General features: G+C 50.2%; 1 protein-coding gene across 1 annotated transcript; it reads left to right on the top strand.

The window, feature by feature from the left end:
• The first annotated feature begins 476 nt into the window (after window positions 1–476).
• Window positions 477–19493, top strand: LCK (LCK proto-oncogene, Src family tyrosine kinase). Its single transcript, XM_082834828.1, has 13 exons — window positions 477–489; window positions 11573–11682; window positions 11980–12061; window positions 12251–12341; window positions 12577–12675; window positions 12827–12930; window positions 13126–13275; window positions 13541–13693; window positions 13835–14014; window positions 16200–16276; window positions 16368–16521; window positions 16603–16734; window positions 19177–19493. Exons 2-13 carry the CDS (start codon window positions 11578–11580, stop codon window positions 19377–19379), a joined length of 1530 nt encoding a protein of 509 aa, XP_082690954.1. The 5' UTR covers window positions 477–489; window positions 11573–11577; the 3' UTR covers window positions 19380–19493.
• Window positions 19494–19964: the final 471 nt, after the last annotated feature.

Raw genomic sequence — 19964 nt, 5'->3', positions numbered from 1 at the left:
TGAAGTGATGTTAGTTTTGCCCTCCGACTGTAATGAAAGGGTCACCCAGCTCTCAGACTGTGACAGCAGTGCTACTGGCCCTTCACTGCAAGCTGAGTGGTGTCTGTTTGCCTCCGCTCAGTGGGGTTTCAAGGCTCCCCTTGAATCTCTTGTCCAGGTGCACCCTGGGAGGGCGGGGGGAAGTTCTATCAAATATCCTCCCTCACCTCCAAGTGCCACCCTCAGGGTGAGTAGGGCCTGGACTGGAGACGTATAGGACCCCTGAGGGCTGAGAGGCGGGGGGCTATGGCAGCAGGAAGCTTGGGGTGCTGGAGGCCTGTGGTTGGGCTGCTGGGGCCCTCAGGAGGTGGCAGGAAGTCAGGGTGGGACGTGGGCGCGGGGAGACACGCAGTGGCTACGACGGAGAGGGGAGCTGAAGCTGTGTCTGGGCAGCCAGGCTAGGCCACGAAGGCCATGTGAATGGGGCCAGAGGGCTCCTGGGCTGGGCAGGTAAGGAGTACTGGGAACAGGGGTCTAGGGGCCGCGGTGGGGGGCCTGATAGCAGAGGGCTGCAGCTGGGCCTGGGGCCAGGCTCCCCAGGTATGCAGCAGCCCTTCAGGCTGGGGGACAGAAAAACCTGGCTGGAGGTCAGGTGGAAGACAGGCAGAACAGCCGGATGACCTCTTTCCTGCGTAGCTGTTACCTCCCGCCTCTGTCACACTGCCGGCCATCAGGCCCCACCTCACTGGGAGCATTTTCCTTGGGGATGTGGCACATAGACCGTCAGGTACTACAAAGGCCTTCAGAAATCCCTAAATCCAGTCCCTCGTCCCATGATGGACGAGCCTCCTGAGGCCCAGACTGGGGCAAAGCACTCCTTCCCTGCCGTCCGTCAGCGAGGCAGAGGCAGAGAGGGTGATGGCCCTGAGAGAGGGTGATGGCCTAGGGTGTGACACACACCCCCTATGGAGCAAGGTGATGGGCAGGCTTGAGTCAGGGGTCCCAAGAATACTTCCGGTTGCTGGGGCTGACCCCAATGACAAGACTCTCCTGAGAGAGAGAGAGAGGAGTCACCCAGAGCATCCAGATGGACACGTGAGAAGTGATTTTAGCCTCAGTGACCAACAGTTTGTGAGAGAAGGAGGAGTCTTCCTTTGGGAACGGATGGGCATGAGAAGGGATACTTATCATCTGGCATGGGGCCTCCCGGGTGGAAGTATCTGACCGGACTCTGGGAAGTTGGGGGGTGAGAGAATGATGGGAGACGGGAAGAGGAAGGGCTATTTTTATCCCGGACAGGGGTGCAGTTGGCCCCGGGCAAGGACCGCGTGGACTTCCATCTGGAAAGTTGCCATTGTGTCCGCAGGAAGTCCTCCCCTCTTCCCTTTGCTCCCTCCCGCTCTAGCCCCCCTCCCACTGCTGCTGTCTGTGTAGGGCCAGTGGGTCCTGCTGATTCCTGCTTCAAACCCCAGGAAGGTGGTGGCAGCCCAGGGAAGCAGAGTCAGCTCCCTGCCCACCCCCTCACTTTCTAGCTCTCAGCCTGCTGTTTACGGGGCAAATCCCCACCTGAGCCACACTTTGCAGGTTTCCCCTGCCTCCCTCTCCGCCTTTGGAGTTTTTCTTGAAACACAGTTTCCACTGAGTCAGCATGTCCCAGCCTTTCTTTTGTCCCCAGCTCCAAGGCCTGCAGCCTCTTGTGGGGACTGAAAAACATGCTGGGTTTCCCTACCCTCATCCAGACTCTGGACCGGCATAAGCCGTCCCCTCTCCCACCCAGCCTGTGCTGATAGGTGACTCAGGGTCCCTCGCCCTCGGGGCTCAGGGACAGAGATTCTTCTCTGAGGGAAAAAAGGCCAAGTGATGGAGCAAGAGAATAGGCGGAGGGTTCAGAGGACGGGAGAAGTCTTCCCTTAGGTGATCCGGGAGGCTTCCTGGAAGAGTCAAGGCAGTTCTGAGAAGGATAAAGGCCCATTCTGCAGAGTACCTAGGACATGAAGCCAAGGTCACTGTCCCTGGGTTGTTTCTTGGGTCCCAGGAGGGCAGAGGCCTCAGGGCAAGACCAAACACAAGAGAGCCAGCGGGTTTGGCGTAGCGTGACGGACATGCATTTCAGAGCCAGGTGGACCCAGGCACAGTTCCAGTTCTGCCATTTCCTTGAACAAATGGCTTCATTTCTCCGAACTCCAGTTTACTTATTGGTAAAGAGGCAATAATAAATCCCTCCTTACAGAGTGCCTGTGGGGAATCAAAGAGAAAATAATGGCTGTGATGTGCCCTGGGTGGTTCCTGGCATGCAGTAGGTGCTTAACAGAGGTTAGGCACCCCCTTCTCCTGCAAATTGTGTACCAAAGGGTGGGGGGCATGTCTGCACCAGAATTACTCCTACTCAGCACCTTGGGCAGGCCAGTGAGCCACCCATTCCCTCACACTTGTGGTGTGGCTTTGCAAATGAGCTTGTTTCCTGTGTGTACTAGTGGGTGTGAGAACTCTAGATTGGGCCACAGGGTCTGTTTTAGAGGAGGGTCCCACACACAGCTTCACACAGACACACACATGAACCCTCCCTCCCTAGCCAAAACACCATTCATATCATCATTGGAAAATGTACGTGTGCACGTGTGTTCAGAGGCAGAGGCAGGGACCACAGATACATCATACACTGGATCTTACAAATCCATCCACACACCCACAAGCTGATGGCTTCAAGGCCAAGCTCAACGTAGTGAAAGCGATGCTGAGGGGAGCTGAATATGTGGGTGGAATGGGGACAGGTGGGACAAAGATACCATCCAGGTGTTGGTTTGAAAGCACCTGGAGCTGCATTTCCAATGCTTGTTCTAAAGAACGCTAGTCCCATGAGCCACCTGGAAAGAAAACGGTCTGGGGCCAAATCAACATGGTCTAAGCTACAAAATGTCCCACATTAACTTCACCATCAGCATTAGCTTGTTGAAGCTCTGAAAGTCTCCCCAGAGAAGGTGGCTGTTCGATTTTGTCTAACCCAGTGTTTTTCAGACTTCTGTGGTCGCAGAACCTTTTTTCCTGTATCCCCTATTCCATGCTTACACCTCTTCAGACAAGGAGAGGAGTGGAAGGGCAAGTGTACAGTTGATTCTCCTCAAATGCTTGTGTCTCTTAGCAGAGTTTTTGTGTTCGTGGGGGCTTTGTTGTTTTTTTGTTTTTCAACTACAAAATTAGCACATGGCAGTTTTTAAAAATTTAAACAGTACAGAGACATACAAAGACATATAAGAAATACAGCTCCCTCCAATCTCACTCTTGGGCTATGCTCACTGTGGGCAATTTGGTGCACGTCCTTCCAGATTTTCCTATGTGTGGCCGCTGGAAAGCATACTGGTTAAGAGCCTAATCTCTGGAGGCAGGTAGACCGAGGTTCAGCTCGCGTCTCTACCACTTATTTGTTTGTTATGAGGCCTCAGACAAATACCTTTACCCCATTTGGGCCTCAATTTTTGCATCTGTAAAATGGGGGTAATAATAGCACTTACTTCATAGGATTATTATGAGAATTACATGAAGTCATGCAAATGAAGGCTTAGCACAGAGCCTGGCTTAAAAGAATCCCCTATATCTCCATATTTAAATGCAAACAGACTGAAACTCTACATTCTGTTCTGTAACTTGCTTGCCGTGTTGTATCTGGGACGTCTTTCCATGTCAACACATGGAGATCTACCTCATCTTTTCAGCGGTTTTAGCTAAATGTCGTTAACTTGGTTAATGGGTAATGGTGGTGATTTTGAGATGCTACTTCCTGGCAAATACTGCTGTTTTTTGTTGTCAGTTTGTCAGGGTCACAGACGTTACCGATCAGTGAGCTGAAGACAGGCCTTACTGCCTCCTGTGAAAATGGAGTGACCCGCCAGAGGGGCACCCACCTCTAACACAGCAGGCAGGGCCAAGTGGATGGGAGTCTCTCTATCTGCTCACCTCTGTGTCCCCAGCTCTAGATCAGAGCCTGGCACATAAGACATACCCATTAAATTTTTGTCGATAGGCTGGCCAAGTAGGAAGAAAGTTATGTCTCCTCTAACTTACCAACAGAGGCCTAAGTCCAGAGTTCTGTCTCACAGTGTGGCATTTCCCCAGATATGGCCTGTGCATCATTGATGCAGGTGAGTGACTTTAGGGGGGTAAGGAATGAATATTTACAAGTGTGAATTTAGGTATTAAAGTATGTGTTTATTTTAATATATACAGATTTCTATTTACGGCTGGTGATACTGGTTTTCCATTGTTTTTTTTTTAATTGAAGTATAGTTGATTTACAATGTTGTGTTCTGGTTTTCCATTTATGGTAGTGAAGTTTCCATTTGAGGTAAATATATTAAAGGTGAAAAAGTGGTTCGTGGAAGTGCCAAAAATCAGAAAGGAAAATGAATGTATTTAAGGCTGGGGTAATGAAATACCCACGCAGGCCTCAAATAACTATTTTCATTTACTTAGTCCTTACTATGTACCAAGCACCATGTTAAGTACTTCATTATATGAGATCATCTACATATCACATATTACGTTCACAACAGCCCTAGACGCAGGTCCCTTTTTTATTCCCATTTTGAAGATAAAGGAACTGAGGGAGGTTCAGAGAGGTGTAGTAACCTGCCCAAAGGCCCTCTGTCAGTGAGTGACTGGGAGGCCTTGGGAATGAACTTGGTTCACTATGATATGGATATGATGAGCTGAGCCTCCCTGACCTGCAGAATTCCAGAAACTTTAATAAAGTGGTGTGGATCGCCAAACTGTAAGTAAGGCTTTGTCCTGATAAAACCCCCATGATGCAAAATACAGACAGAGGTACATGAGGAAGGGGGCTCAATAAAAGAAATTACTAGGTACATGTAAGTTACTAGTTGGAGGGCCTCTACCAAAAATACCAGCTTTAGAATAATTGCTCTATAGCCCTTGTTTATGGCAATAACTAACCAGCAGAATCAGTTCTATGTTTAAACCACTCCCAGTTTATGAGAATAAATCCATCTTGTTTGCATAAGAGAAGGCTTATCTTTTTGTTCTCTTTTTTGTGAACTCTGTGAATTCACAGAGTTTATTCCAAAGTGATATTGTATCAAAGAGGAACACACAAAAAAGGAGGGAATTCAGGAGACATCCTTGTTTTACCCACTAGAAATTATTTACCATGGCTGTCAACCCTGACTCTCGAGTACCATGGTGAGGGTTCTGTGCAGGCATCCACAGCTAAGGCTATTCATTGAACATATGCAACTTTGCCAATAACCAAATCTTGGCCAAAGAAAAAGGCCAAGAAAATGTTTTAAATTATTCCTGACAGATTTTGCCACAGGGTGGCCCAGAGTGCAACAGTGGTCTGCAGTTGAAGAGCCTGCCTGCCCTTGACATAAAGCGTTAGCCCAAGAAACCCAGGCAAGAAGCTGGCACACATTTTGGACAGAATGTTCAATAAATGAATCGGTTTACAGTTTAGGGGAGGAAAAGTGTTACATTTTTTTTTAAGGGGACAAAACACATTCTAGGCCCAGCCAGGCGAGACAATGTCTATGGAGTTGATAAAAGTGAACACGTTGGCAAGAATCAGAGCTCATTGTGATATGATTCCTAAACAACCCTGGGATCAGAAACTCTAGTCCAGGAGCTTCACGCAGCCTGGGATTTTTGATCAATTCTACACAGAGTAAGAAGGGCCACTCTGTGTGTTGGGCTCTGTGCAAAGAGACGAGGGATGGTACCTGAAATCTAGCCCTCACTCCACTCTCCAAGTTTGAAACCCCAGGGAGGGGGGGCCCTTTATCACTGGCACAAGGTGCTCTGTGAACCATGGACAGATCTTGAGTTTGACTGAGAACATTTCAGACGCTAGTCAGACGAGGTCTAGAATCTACAAAATTCCTCCTATTGACCTTGTATTCCTGAGTTGGGAGAAGAGAATGTCCTGTTTCATTCACCACAGAATCTGCCTTTGTTACTGGTTCTGAGAGTGCTGGGGATTCTCTGGATCTGTTTCCTTTTTCTTTCTTCCTTCCTTCCTTCCCTCCCACCTTTCTTTCTTTCTTTCTTTCTTTCTTTCTTTCTTTCTTTCTTTCTTTCTTTCTTTCTTTCTTTCTTTCTTTCTTTCTTCCTTCCTTCCTTCCTTCCTTCCTTTCTTTCTTTCTTCTTTCCTTCCTTCCTTTCTTTCTATGAGAAATTTATATTAAGCTTTAATTTTTTTAAATTTATTTATTTTCTTTATCTTTTTGGCTGCATTGGGTCTTAGTTGCAGCATGTGGGATCTTTTGTTGCGGCACGCGGGCTTCTCCAGTTGTGGTGCGTGAGCTTCTCTCTAGTTGTGGTGTGCGGGTTTTCTCTCTCCAGTTGTGGCACGCAGGCTCCAGGGCGCATGGGCTCTGTAGTTTGCAGCACGCGGGCTCTCTAGTTGAGGTGCACGAACATAGTAGTTGCGCCCACAGGCTTAGTTGCCCTGCAGAATGTGGGATCTTAATTCCCAGACCAGGGATGCAACCCACATCCCCTGCATTGGAAGGCGGATTCTTTACCACTGGACCACTAGGGAAGCCCATAAGCTTTAATTTTGATTTTCTTTTTGCCGACCTCCTTTATTAACCTGGTTGAATCAGACTGGGATGGGACCCACATTTTGTACAAATAAATACATGCATGTATGACCTCACAATTACATAGGGACACGCACAAACTATACATGCCCCCATTTTGTTGCACATCCATCTGCACCCAGGGGCTCCTACATACCCACGGGTGTGTACACATAAGCATGATGCTCAGTGATTCACATGCCTCAATATGTGCTGACTTGTATTCACCAAGCAGGTACATGTACACTCAGAAACATGCATTCCAAATAGAGGGAGAATTGCCTTAGAGAGAAAGGCCTTTGTTAACAGCACAATGATCACATCTTGATGGAGAGTGGACCCCACTCTGTCAGACCTCCCTCCCTTCTCCATTGTCTGCATGACCTCTCAGGATTCCCTGCCCGCTTTAGTCTCCAGGGAGGGAAGAATAGAGCAGAGTACCTTGAAAAAGGAGGTGGGGCCTGATTGGAGTCCCGCCTCTGCCAAGAGCCCTCACGTGCTATTGGGAAAACCACTTACCTTCTCTGATCCTCCACCTTCTCCATCTTTAAAATGAGGCTGGTGACTTACATGAGTACTTCTCAACTCTTCCCTCCAAGGACTCCTTTGCCCTTCCCCTGTTGTACTTTTCCCCTCTTCCCCCATGGATCTCATGATTTTGAGGGTTTTGCTGACTGAATGACCTCATTTAGGTACTAATTTTCTTGTTTTCTAGTTCAAATTTTCATCAGAGACTTAAGTATGCATTGAAGAAACGATAATGCAATTTGTCATACTGAGAAACAAATCATAGTACCATTTCCTTTCAGATTTTTGAAATATTGAAATAACCTTCAACATTATCCTTGGGCTTCACAGGAGCATGTAGCTCCCAGTGGCTGAGAGCCACTCACCAAAATAACCTCTGGCATTGCCAGGTCTTGGGGTCTTCTGATTGCTGCCAGGCCCTATACTCCAAAATTCACACTTTTGTATACGGCAGGGCCTGCTACCTGCAGCTGGAGGGCTCCAGGGGCACTAAATAAGCCACAGAGGAAACACTAGGGGTCAGATACCCAGCAGAGTTACTGAGTACCTTTTGGCTTAATTTAACACAGCTTAACTTTTTCTCACTCCTGGCCCCAGTCCTTTCATTTATTTATTTAATTGACGTAGAGTTGATTTACAATATTTTGTTAGTTTCAGGTGTATAGCAAAGTGACTCAGTTATGCATATATACATTTTTTTCTGATTCTTTTCCATTATAGGTTATTATAAGATACTGAACATAGTTCCCTGTGCTATACAGTAAATCCTTGTTGTTTCTGTGCTATACAGTAAATCCTTATTGTTTATCTATTTTATATATAGTGGTGTGTATCTGTTAATCCCATACTCTTTTTTTTTTTTGCGGTACGCGGGCCTCTCGCTGTTGTGGCCTCTCCCGTTGTGGAGCACAGGCTCCGGACATGCAGGCTCAGCGGCCGTGGCTCATGGGCCCAGCCGCTCCGCGGCATGTGGGATCTTCCCAGGCCGGGGCACGAACCCTTGTCCCCTGCATCGGCAGGCAGACTCTCAACCACTGCACCACCAGGGAAGCCCAATCCCATACTCTTAATTTATGCCCCACCCCCTTCCCCTTGGGTAGCCATAAGTTTGTTTTCTATGTCTGTGAGTCTGTTTCTGTTTTGTAAATAAGTTCATTTGTATTATTTTTTAGATTCCACATATAAGTGATATCATATAATATTTGTCCTTCTGTGTCTGGCTTACTTCACTCAGTATGATAATCTTAGGTCCATCTATGTTGCTGCAAATGGCAATATTTCATTCTTTTATATCTGTCCCCAGTCCTTTATGGCAGGCCGAGATTTATCCAGGATATAGGTCCTGCCTGCATGCTCTCCTGGACCCTGGCCCAAGGCCTTGTGGCTCCTTTTCCCTCCCCACGTGACCCCAGCCTGGACAGGTACAGTTTCCAGCCCTACGAGCTTCAGCCTTCAGAAAGTTCCTTCTGCCCCGTCTACCAGCCTCCCCTCACTGCTGCACCCCAGTTCATCACATTTTCTCAACCCCAAACTTTTCTCATCTTTCTCTTACCCTTTTTCAAAGCCTCTGAGAATGTCAAGCCTGGAAGGGACCTTACTGATCTAAGTTGACACCTCATCTGATGTTGGTGTTCTCTGTGTAATATAACCAACCTGTGGTTTTCCAAGGCCTATTTGAATATCACAAACAATGGGTTGCTCAGGACCTTACTAGACAGCTCGGCTCATCTTAGGCTGGTTCCAGGTTGTTATCAGTACTTTTCTGGAGGCTTTTGCTGCTGATCAGTTCTTAACCATAATAAAATTAGCAATCAAAAAAATTAAAAAGCCATTTGCAGCCACAGAGCCGAGCAAGATTTCTCAAATGTCTCCCCAGGACTCCTACAGTAGTGGAAAGAGTATATGTGTGTACACCTTTCCTTGAAAGTCTCTTGATTTGGCTTAAAATTCCATGTACATTTTGTACTTTCCTCTATTTGTAATAGATCTATGTCTGTTTAACTACGTGAACAAGGTTTAACTATGTGTTTGACACTCATGCTTTGGGAGGTACACACCCGTGACTTCTGGTACCCATGAAAGGTTATAAGTATCTCAGTTTAAAAAACATAAGCTTATCAACTATACTCCAATATAAAATAAAAATTAAATTAAAAAAAAAAGAGGGCTTCCCTGGTGTCGCAGTGGTTGAGAGTCCACCTGCCGATGCAGGGGACACAGGTTCGTGCCCCGGTCTGGGAAGATCCCACATGCAGCGGAGCGGCTGGGCCCGTGAGCCATGGCTGCTGAGCCTGCGCGTCTGGAGCCTGTGCGCCACAATGGGAGAGGCCACAACAGTGAGAGGCCCATGTACCGCAAAAAAAAAAAAAAAAAAAAAAAGAAACATGAGCTTAAAGCCAAGAGGATTATTTACCAGTCCCATTCTCCCACCCTCCAAAGCAGGGGTTGGTAGGGCAGAATGGGCACTGGTATAAGTCTTTCTCAGCTCTAAATCAAGCCAACATTCATCTAAGCTTATGAGAAAGGGATGACGATCCCCAGTTGACAGAAAAGGCAAAATGAGGCTGGGGAAGAATGATTTCAGCAAAGAGACACAGTAAGTTATCAGAACCAGAATTTGAACATAACTCCAGGGCCTATCCTTGAATCTTTTTTTTTCTTTCTTTAATTAAGATATAATTGACATAGGTCCTTAAGTCTTTTTTGTTTTAATTAATTAATTAATTTTTGGCTGCGTTGGGTCCTCATTGCTGCGTGTGGGCTTTCTTCAGTTGTGGCGAGCAGGGGCTACTCTTCGTTGTGGTGCGCAGGCCTCTCATGGCGATGGCTTCTCTTGTTGCGGAGCACAGGCTCTAGGCACGCGGGCTTCAGTAGTTGTGGCTCACGGGCTCTAAAGCACAGGCTCAGTAGTTGTGGCACACGGGGCTTAGTTGCTCCACGGCATGTGGGATCTTCACGGACCAGGGCTCAAACTCTTGTCCCCTGCATTGGCAGGTGGATTCTTAACCACTGAGCAACCAGGGAAGCCCCGGATCTTAAGTCTTGCTAACCAAAAAACCACCACTGGTCCCCACTTCTACTTGGTCCCAGCATGTATTAGCAACTCTAGCTTTATTCTGCCCCAAACAGTTGTGTGAGTTTAAGCAGGCCTGTCTGGTCCTCTGTTTGCTCATCTAAAATCAGAGGTTAGACCTGGTGGTTTCTAAGGCCTCTGTAGATGGGAGAATCTGTGCGTCAACCCTCCACATACCAGTCAACATTTATTAACAAGAATAGTTCCGGGTGCTGGGACATTCAGGCAAATAAAACACAGCTTCTGCTCTTGATAAACCCCCCATCTCATCAAGGGGGTAGGAGAGGCAGGGGGACTGACACATAAATTAGCGTAATCATGGCACTCAGTGCCTAAGTTGATGATTGTGGTCTAAGTGGAATGCTGTAGGAGAGAGCTTTGGGCATTGGGAAGGCTTCACAGAGAAGGTGATATCTGAGTTGAGGCTTGAAGGTTGAGTTAGAGTTCAACAGATGGGCAAAAGCATTCCAAGGCAGGCGAACCACATAAACAAAGGCACGTTGTAAGAAAAGAGCGAGAAGTTTTTGGGAAGACTAGCTCAGAGCACAGGCTGTGTGAATGTGTGTGTGTGTGTGTGTGTGTGTAGCAGAATAGACTGAGGAGGTGGATTTGATTCTGATATTAAAGGTTCTTGAATGCACAGTAAATTCAATTAAACTTTACCTGAGGACTGCTGTTTCCAAGCAGTCCTGAGGAGCAGCCCTGGGGGAGGAGGTGCTGCAGGGATTCCCAGGAGCTTCAGAGTGAGGTCCCGCCACATTCTGCTTCAGGCAGAACAGCTCCACTTTGACCTGCTTGATCTATGAGGTTCGGCTTGATTTCATCTGACAAAAAGTTTCCACTGCTAAAGCAAGCAAACGAGTAAAAGGTATGGCCAAGGGGGCCACTGGAGTGTTTTCTGCTGGGGAGAAGCAGAAAGAAGCCTCTGAAGGAGACTTCGTGTGCGGGGACGTTTGGGGGAGCAGAAGCCTGATGGCTGACATTCGGGAGAAAGGGTCTCATATTCAGCTTCCTTGTCTGGAAAGGGGAATTGTAATTAGGAGGCGGGGCGCACACACCCCTCTGGTAGGGGAGGATCAAAACTTAGGTCTTCCCTAGGGCTCGGGGAAGTGTATGTGATCTCTAGTAGGAAGTCCCCCAACTTGGGGGATGGGCAGAGAGAGCGGGAGTGGAGAGAGGCAGGAAGTGGGCAACTAGACTAACAAAGGTGCCTGTGGCGGTTTGCCCAGCCCAGGTGGGAGCTAGGACCCCATTTCAGCTTTTCTGTGGCTTATGAATGGGGGCTGGGGGGGCTGCCGATCTCGGGTCCTTCTGGAAGTTCCCAGGGCTAGGCCTTAGCATGTCTGATGTTGCAGGGGTAGATCTTGGGGGAGCCCTTTCAGCCCCCTCTCCATTCCCCCAGGGACCATGGGCTGTAGCTGCAGCTCAAACCCTGAAGATGACTGGATGGAAAACATCGATGTGTGTGAGAACTGCCATTGCCCCATAGTTCCACCGGAGGGCAAGGCCATGGTAAGAGGCAAGACAGGGGGCTTGGTGTGGGAGTCGGGTGGGTGTACAACCCGGAGGAGAGAAACGGACCACCACTATAGGTCCTTGAGATAACAGCAAGCCCTCTCCCCTGCAACAGAAAGGAAAAGAACCCCGGAGAGGGAAAGGGCATTCTCATAAGGTCACGCAGCAAGTGGTTGGCAAATTCAGTGATGAGACCCAGCCAAGCTGAAGTGAAGGAGAGCAGGGCAGTGGGGAGGCGAGCCAGGGTCTGACCCAGCCCCAGCTTTCTGACTCCACTTATACCCCACCCCACAGCTGTCCATCTGGAATGGCTCTGAAGTGCGGGATCCACTGGTCACCTACGAGGGCTCCAACCCCCCAGCTTCTCCACTGCAAGGTGACTTCAACCAGCAGGGCCTGGAAGAGAAGTCCTGTGGATCCTTGGCTGTCAGCCTCCAACTCCTCACCTGCTCACCACCTGTCCTTCCTCCTTCCCCCTCTGTCTTGTCGGCTACCATGTAACTCCTGAAGTCGCTCTCCCAGCCTATTCCAGACAGGTTCTCCCTGACTCCCCCTGTCTTCACAGACAACCTGGTTATCGCCCTGCACAGCTATGAGCCTTCCCACGATGGAGATCTGGGCTTCGAGAAGGGTGAACAGCTACGTATCCTGGAGCAGTGAGTGTCCCCTTCACGCCATCCATCCTTGCCCTGCGGTAAAGTGTGAGGGAGTGGGGATCTCCGGCACTGCAGCCCCCGATCTGGCTTGCAGTGGGTGCCCTTAAGACAAAATGGGAGGCTTCGGAGTGTTGAGCTGAAGGGTGGGGTGGCATGGCCTAACTGGGGGCTCCGAGGGGGGGTTCCAGCCAAGTGCAAGGCTGAGCAGACCGTGCTAACCGCTGCTGTCGCTCAGGAACGGCGAGTGGTGGAAGGCGCAGTCCGTGACCACGGGCCAGGAAGGTTACATCCCTTTCAACTTTGTGGCCAGAGCGAACAGCCTGGAGCCCGAACCGTGAGTGGGGACTCATCGTGCGGGATGGCTGGGTGTAGATCCAGGGACCTCGGAGCAAAGGAGAGGTGCTTGGGGTGGTGTGAATGCTGGAGGGTGATGGAGAAAGAACGCACCAACAGACGAAAGAAGCCCTCGCTTCTGCCTTGCTCAGCTGGTTCTTCAAGACCCTGACCCGCAAGGACGCGGAGAGGCAGCTCCTGGCGCCCGGGAACACGCACGGCTCCTTTCTGATCCGAGAGAGTGAAAGCACCACGGGTGAGCGGCTGGGCTGGCCGGGGGGCGGGGGGCGGGGCCGCGGGCTGGGGCAGCGAGCGGAGGTCCTGGCGCGAGGAGCCCGCGGGGTTGGTGTGGGATGGGTGTGTGTGTGTGTGTGGCGCGTCGGCGGAGGTGCGATTCGCTGGAGGCCACCGCCCCCCTCTTTTGCGCTCCTTCATCCTTTCTTTTTTTCAGGATCGTTTTCACTGTCCGTCCGGGACTTCGACCAGACCCAGGGAGAAGTGGTGAAACATTACAAGATCCGTAACCTGGACAAAGGCGGCTTCTACATCTCCCCCCGCATCACTTTTCCTGGCTTGCATGAGCTGGTCCGCCATTACATGAGTGAGCACGGCAGGGTTAGGGTTAGCACCTGTGCCCTGTCAGCCTGCGTCCCCCAGTGTCTCTCGGGGTACCCTCCATCCATCTCTCAGTATGCTCCTTCATTGCCCCCGCAGTGGGTGAGGTGCGGTACCTTGGAGCCCCAGGGATCAGGTGACAGCTCCACACACCTCCCCTGCCAGTCCATTTCCCCAGGTGGGGACTGGGTGGGCCCCAACCCCCAGTCCCGCCTTATTCACAGCCTTACCCTCCTCCCTTGTCCTCACAGATTCTTCGGACGGGCTGTGCACGAGGTTGAGCCGCCCCTGCCAGACCCAGAAGCCCCAGAAGCCCTGGTGGGAGGATGAGTGGGAGGTTCCCAGGGAGACGCTGAAGCTGGTGGAGCGGCTGGGGGCTGGCCAGTTCGGAGAGGTGTGGATGGGTGAGTGAGGCCCTCCAGGACTGCGGGGAGGGGAGGCATCTAAGGTCGTGAGAGTCCCACGACAGTGCCCTGTTTCGGGGCAGCTGCCTGGCTCTGGGGGCATGGGCTCCGAGTGATTCCCCCAACCCCTCCCTGCCCCAGGGTACTACAACGGGCACACGAAGGTGGCAGTGAAGAGCCTGAAGCAGGGCAGCATGTCCCCCGATGCCTTCCTGGCCGAGGCCAACCTCATGAAGCAGCTGCAACACCAGCGGCTGGTCAGGCTCTACGCGGTGGTCACCCAGGAGCCCATATATATCATCACGGAATACATGGAGAATGGTGAGCGCCGCCTCCGTGCGCGGCCGCTGGGGGGCACTGCCGTCTCCTCTGCCCCTGCTGGAGGGCGGAGGAGATAGGCCTGGCTCAGCGCTGAGGTGTTTTAGAGGAATTTTCCTGAGCCCCCAAAGACTCACTTCCAGGAGCGACTATAGGGCGTGTGGAGAAGAGGATGTGTTGTTCGAGCCCCGTCTGGGAGCCCAGCTTGAGGTGGCAGGCTCTGAAAGAGCATTCACCCCCCCACCTCCCCTTCTTCTCTGACCTGCAGTCAGTCCTGTTTGCTTTCTTCAAACCCCACCTTGATCTAAGGATGCTTGATCTCAGGAGATGAGTAGGTCCCTAGCCCCACCTCTCTCTCTTCTGCCCCTGAGCCTTGCGAGTGCTCCAAAGCCCTCTTTTTCAGTTCTGGGTGAGCCCCTCTCCCTCCCTCAGTCCACTGTCAGACAGATTGAGAGCCCCAGGAAGGTAAATAGGAATTTCTAGGCCCAGCTTTGGACCAAGTCCCTGTGCCACCTCTGATGCTCAGTTCCCCCAAGAATAACAGCAGAAATCTAAACAGGCTTATCCAGAAATAAGAGTAGTCATTAAGGGCTCTAGAGTCTGACTGCCTGGGTTAGAATCCTGGCTTCAGGACTGTGTGGCCGTGGGCTTGGTCACTTCACTTCCCTCTGCCATGGTTTCCTCATCTGTAAAATGGTGATAATAATGCAATAGCAACTTTCTTACAGGGTCTTTTTTTTTTAAATTTATTTTTGGCTGTGTTGGGTCGTTGTTGCTGCTCGCAGCCTTTCGCTAGTTGAGGCGAGCGGGCGCTACTCTTCATTGTGGCGCGTGGGCTTCTCATTGCAGTGGCTTCTCTTGTTGCGGCGCACGGGCTCTAGGCGCGCGGGCTTCAGTAGCTGTGGCACACGGGCTTAGCTGCTTCCCGGCATGCGGGATCTTCCCAGACCAGGGCTCGAATCCGTGTCCCCTGCATTGGCAGGCGGATTCTTAACCACAGGGAAGTCCCGTTATAGGGTTTTTGTGAGGATGAAAGTTAATGCATATAGAGCAGTTAGAACAGGGCCTACCATATAGAAACAGCTTAGTAAGTTTGTTGTTATCTGGCTCTGATTCTTTGGGAGTATAAGATCTGTCCCTCTTTCAGGAAGGGAAAAAAGCTGTTAATTGGCTAATGGATTCTGAAAATGGCAAATAGCGGACCACCTTCAATTGGTAGTTGCTTGGAGTTCTGTGTTGAGAAGGATTCTGAGGTTCATTGGAAGTGAGTACCGGGATTGATTAGCAACATCTGCCATGGATACAATGAAGGAATGGCAGTTTATGTCCACATATTTGCTGCCTCTGGGTGAGGTCTTTGCCTTCAGTGACTAATTCAGCACTCATAGTGGAGACACTCAAGTTGTTGTCATCTTCACATAGGGTTTTAGTCTCTTGAGAAGGACCAGTGGTCACTAGCTCTGTTCCAGCCACTCCCATCCCTGGTCTTCTCCTAGTTACCCTCTGCTACCCTCTGAGGTCTCTCAGTCCTCCAGGACACCTCTTTCCAGATTCCATTTACTACATTCAGCATACATTTATTGCTGCTTACTGTGGGCTGGGAACATTGATTGATTGCTGCTATCAGTTATGCACACTAGGAAAACCACAGTTTGTGCCATAGGAAAGTTCCAGTATACCATGGAGAAGGAAGATGATGATGTAATTTATTATACTTGGTAGATCTAGAGAGGCTTTCTAGAGGAATAGTCTAGCTGGGCCATGAACAAAAAGAATTTTTAGCATGAGACATGGGACAAAGAGACTTTAGGGTGAGAACCCAGGGGTCTATGTGGAAAATCTCGCAATTGTCTAGGGTGGGTGGAGTAAAAGAGGCAGGAGTGGAAGGAAGAGAAGAAACTACAGATGTGGACCATGCAGGGCTTTGGATGACTCGCTGAAGAGTTTGGGCTCCACCCCATTGGTGACAAGAAGCTTGCAGACCCCTCCAAGTAGCCCCCTAGTCCCCGGGAAAAGGGCATCACACATCCCGGGTATCCTCACTCTGAACACACACTCCTCCTTTTTCAGCTTTTACTCTTCCTTTCCACACATCAGACACTGCTTCTAGACTCCCAGTTAGGGGAGAAGGGTCTGAGGGCTTTCCCCTGGGGCAACTTGGGTCGGCAACTCTTGCTTCTGCCCACAGGGAGCCTGGTGGATTTTCTCAAGACCTCCACAGGCATCAAGCTGACCATCAACAAACTCTTGGACATGGCAGCGCAAGTAAGGAGACTGGGGAGGGGATGGGCATGGGCACAGGGCAGTGGGAGAAGCATGTCGGGCCCAGGACTGCTGACCTGTACCTGGCCTGCAGATTGCAGAGGGCATGGCATTCATTGAAGAGCGGAATTATATCCACCGTGACTTGAGGGCCGCCAACATCCTGGTGTCTGATACCCTGAGCTGCAAGATCGCAGACTTTGGCCTAGCACGCCTCATTGAGGACAATGAGTACACAGCCAGGGAGGGTAGGTACGGGACATGAGGGGAGTCTGCGGCCTGCAGGGTCTGGCCAAGCAGACCCAGGTGACCGCACTTCCTCCCTCCAGGGGCCAAGTTTCCCATTAAGTGGACAGCACCAGAAGCCATTAACTATGGGACATTCACCATCAAGTCGGACGTGTGGTCTTTCGGGATCCTGCTGACGGAGATTGTCACTCATGGCCGCATCCCTTACCCAGGTCAGGGTCAAGGGCAGGAGCTGAAAGGGTGATTGGGAAGGGCAGCAAATTCATGTCTTTCCACTTACTTCTTCCCAGGCTAAGAATCTGAAACTCTCTAGCTGCTTCTCCTTCATCGTCTCAGGGGTGGCACTCCTACATCCCCAATTAGGTGCACATCTCCCAGGCCTGGCTTCCATCTCTGTCTCTGGATGTCTCTTCCCTCAACAATCCCAGCTCTTTTCTTTAGTTCTAACACTGGCAGCCTAATATGTAGAAGAGGATCTGGCCTGCGAGGTAAGAGGCCTGCTTCTTATTACCAGGTCTGCCACTGATGCTTTCTGTTTGGCTTTGATCAGATCATTCCTTTTTTCTCCAGTTGTAAAACGTGAGGTTAGAACAGTACCTGACCCATACGAAGCACTCAGGAGTGTTAGGTTTTATTATTAATCACTATGGGCAAGTGACTTGGGCAGGTGACTTTACCTCTCTGAGCCTCAGTTTCATGATATGAGAAACAAGATTATTTGTGAAAGAGCTTGACTCATAGTAGGTGTTCACTAAACACTGACTTCCTGTCCCTCTGAAGCCTTCCATGTAGAGTGAGAGAGACGTGTAAACAGCTAACTCCCACCCTCTCCCATTCGTCCCTCCATCTCCTGGACAGTCCTTTACCCCTGAATTCAGCCAAGACAGGAATGAAATTTTTTTTGGAAGGAACTTGCTAGGAAACTCTGGGGAAAGGAAATAGGATACAAAGACAGGGTAAGGAGGTCATGGAGCACAGTGGCCAGACTTGCAGAAGCTTCCTACATCCCCATCAGTGTGCACAGTACTTTGCTCCTGGGAAGGTAAAGACACCTTAGAATCAGGTGAGGGTATGCAGGCCTCTCCTGCCCTGGACTTGCCCCATCACAGAGTCCAGCGGCAGCGCCGGGGCTAGAAACACACTCGTTGTCCTGCCAAGAGTTCACAGTGCTCCCTTAGAGAATTTTTCTATTAGAAGAATAAAGGCAGTGAAAGCATGATGATAAATGGCAACTGACACGTGGCTTTAGGGTCAGGGAAACTATGGGGAGTAATGGGGACCTGGGTGAACTTACATCTGCTCTAGCAGATGGCTCCTATTAAGACATGGGGGCCCAAAAAACAGATCTTTGTTTTTTCAAGAGAAGCCAAAACTTGGAGTTTTAGGAAAATGTTCCCATTTCCAAATATTGGTGATGATTCACATTGTTTAAAAATGCCAAAAGGGGAGACATCCCCGGTGGTCCAGCAGTTAAGATTCCATGCTCCCAATGCAGGGGGCACGGGTTCGATCCCTGGTTGGGGAACTAAGATCCCACATGTCAAAAAAAGAAAAAATATATATATATACACACACACACAATAACAACAAAAAAAAAAACACTGTAAGGGGCCAAGCCAAAGTAGGGCTGTGGGCTGTATTTAGGCTGGGTGTAGCCAATAGGTTTGTACCCTTGTTCCCTGGCCTATGTCCTTCAGTGTCCTGATTTTGAAATCTGAGTGACACATAGCTAGAGGCCCCCCAGGGGAAAGGCCTGGAGAAGAGAGGTCTCTATTGACTAGGGTCCAGTCTGAAGCTTTGTAGGAGTAAAACTTCTGTTTTGCTAGGACCCTCTAGGGGTTAGGCTCTGGGGACTGCCTGTCACAGTCTCTTCTCAGAGAATGAAGGAGAAACCAGAGGCCATACAGGTAATTTAGAAACAGGGAGCTATATTTCTGCTGTGACCATGCAGTTCTCCAGAGCAGCTCCTCTTGGGGGTCTACATGCAAAGAGCCTACTCTGGGGGCCAGGATCAGCAGCAAGGGAAGGAAGTGGCCCAAAGATGATTTCATCTGGATCATGGAGGGGCCTAGTGAATCTTCTCTGCCCCATGCAGGGTCTGCCTTGCTGGGGTCCAGGGTCCATCTGGATTCCTGATGCAGCATCTCATGTGCCTGCTCTAAAAGCTGGAGAAGCCTCCCCATTGTCCTGGCTGTGGGCCCCCATCCTGCCCTGGGCCCTGACCACTCCATCCTTCCCTACCAAATAATCATCATTACAGGTACTCTTTATGCTGCATCTCCTCTTCCAGGCAGCATTCTCAATGCTATATATACACTTTCTCTTTCAATCCTGATAACACCTCTATGAGGTAGGAGCTACTGTTATCCCATTTTCCAGATGAGGAAACTGAGGCTTAGAGAGGTGCCATGGCTCACCCAAAGTCTCACAGCCACATGTGTGCATTATTGAGTGTTTAAGCCATAGCAGACACTACAAGTGGCACGACTGACATTTAGCAATTACCGCAAGTATAGCTTTACCATTGATGAAGACCAAGATCCCTTTGGATTGGTGCTCACACTATACAAGTTGTCAAATATCTTGACCATCACCCCTGCCTGTGGGCTTCCAAAGCCTGGAGCCTTGATGTCAGTTCTCCCATCAACCTCTAGGGATGACCAATCCTGAGGTGATTCAGAACCTGGAGCAAGGCTACCGCATGGTACGACCTGACAACTGTCCAGATGAGTTGTACCAACTTATGATGCTGTGCTGGAAGGAGCTCCCGGAGGACCGGCCCACCTTTGACTACCTGCGCAGCGTGCTGGAGGACTTCTTCACAGCCACAGAGGGCCAGTACCAGCCGCAGCCCTGAGGAGCCTAGCTGGCTGGGGCTTGGAGCCCTCCCCCTACCTAGCCAACCCGGCTTGGGGAGATGCAGTTCCTGTGTTACACCCATGTGGCCTATGCACATATGGACTCTGCATGTGAATCCCGCCCACATGCAACACATACACTTCTCGTGTCCTGTACCCGGGTTCTGTAGTTGGGTGGGCTCTGCACATGTGTCTTGTACATGTGTGGCCTGTGCATATATGTCTTGGACACTCGTCCAAGTTGTCCCTTTCTGGGCCCGGCCACTTCTGAGACCACCAAAGAAAGGAGAGAGGCCTGTGATTGACACCAGCTTCTCCCCACCCCCTTTTCTTTTCCCCTGGTCATCAAGAAGCTCCTTGAGGGCCGGGACCTTATCTAATACCTCTGTGCGCTCCTCTTTGGTGCCTGGCACCCATAAGGAGCTCAATAAATGTCTCTCGGTGAAGATTGCACATCTTTCTGCTCCCCACTCCAATCTCCTTTTCCTTGGGAGTGGGGAGTGAGCGTTCAGAAGATGGAAACTGGGGCACCCTGAATTGGGGTGAAAGATGGGGTGAAGGGATGTCTGAACTTTTTCCAGCCC

Source organism: Leucopleurus acutus (assembly GCF_964270905.1).
Source record: "Leucopleurus acutus genome assembly, chromosome: 2".
Taxonomy (NCBI): domain Eukaryota; kingdom Metazoa; phylum Chordata; class Mammalia; order Artiodactyla; family Delphinidae; genus Leucopleurus; species Leucopleurus acutus.
The sequence above is the reverse complement of the archived record's forward strand: the minus strand, read 5'-3'. Positions and strand labels throughout refer to the sequence as shown.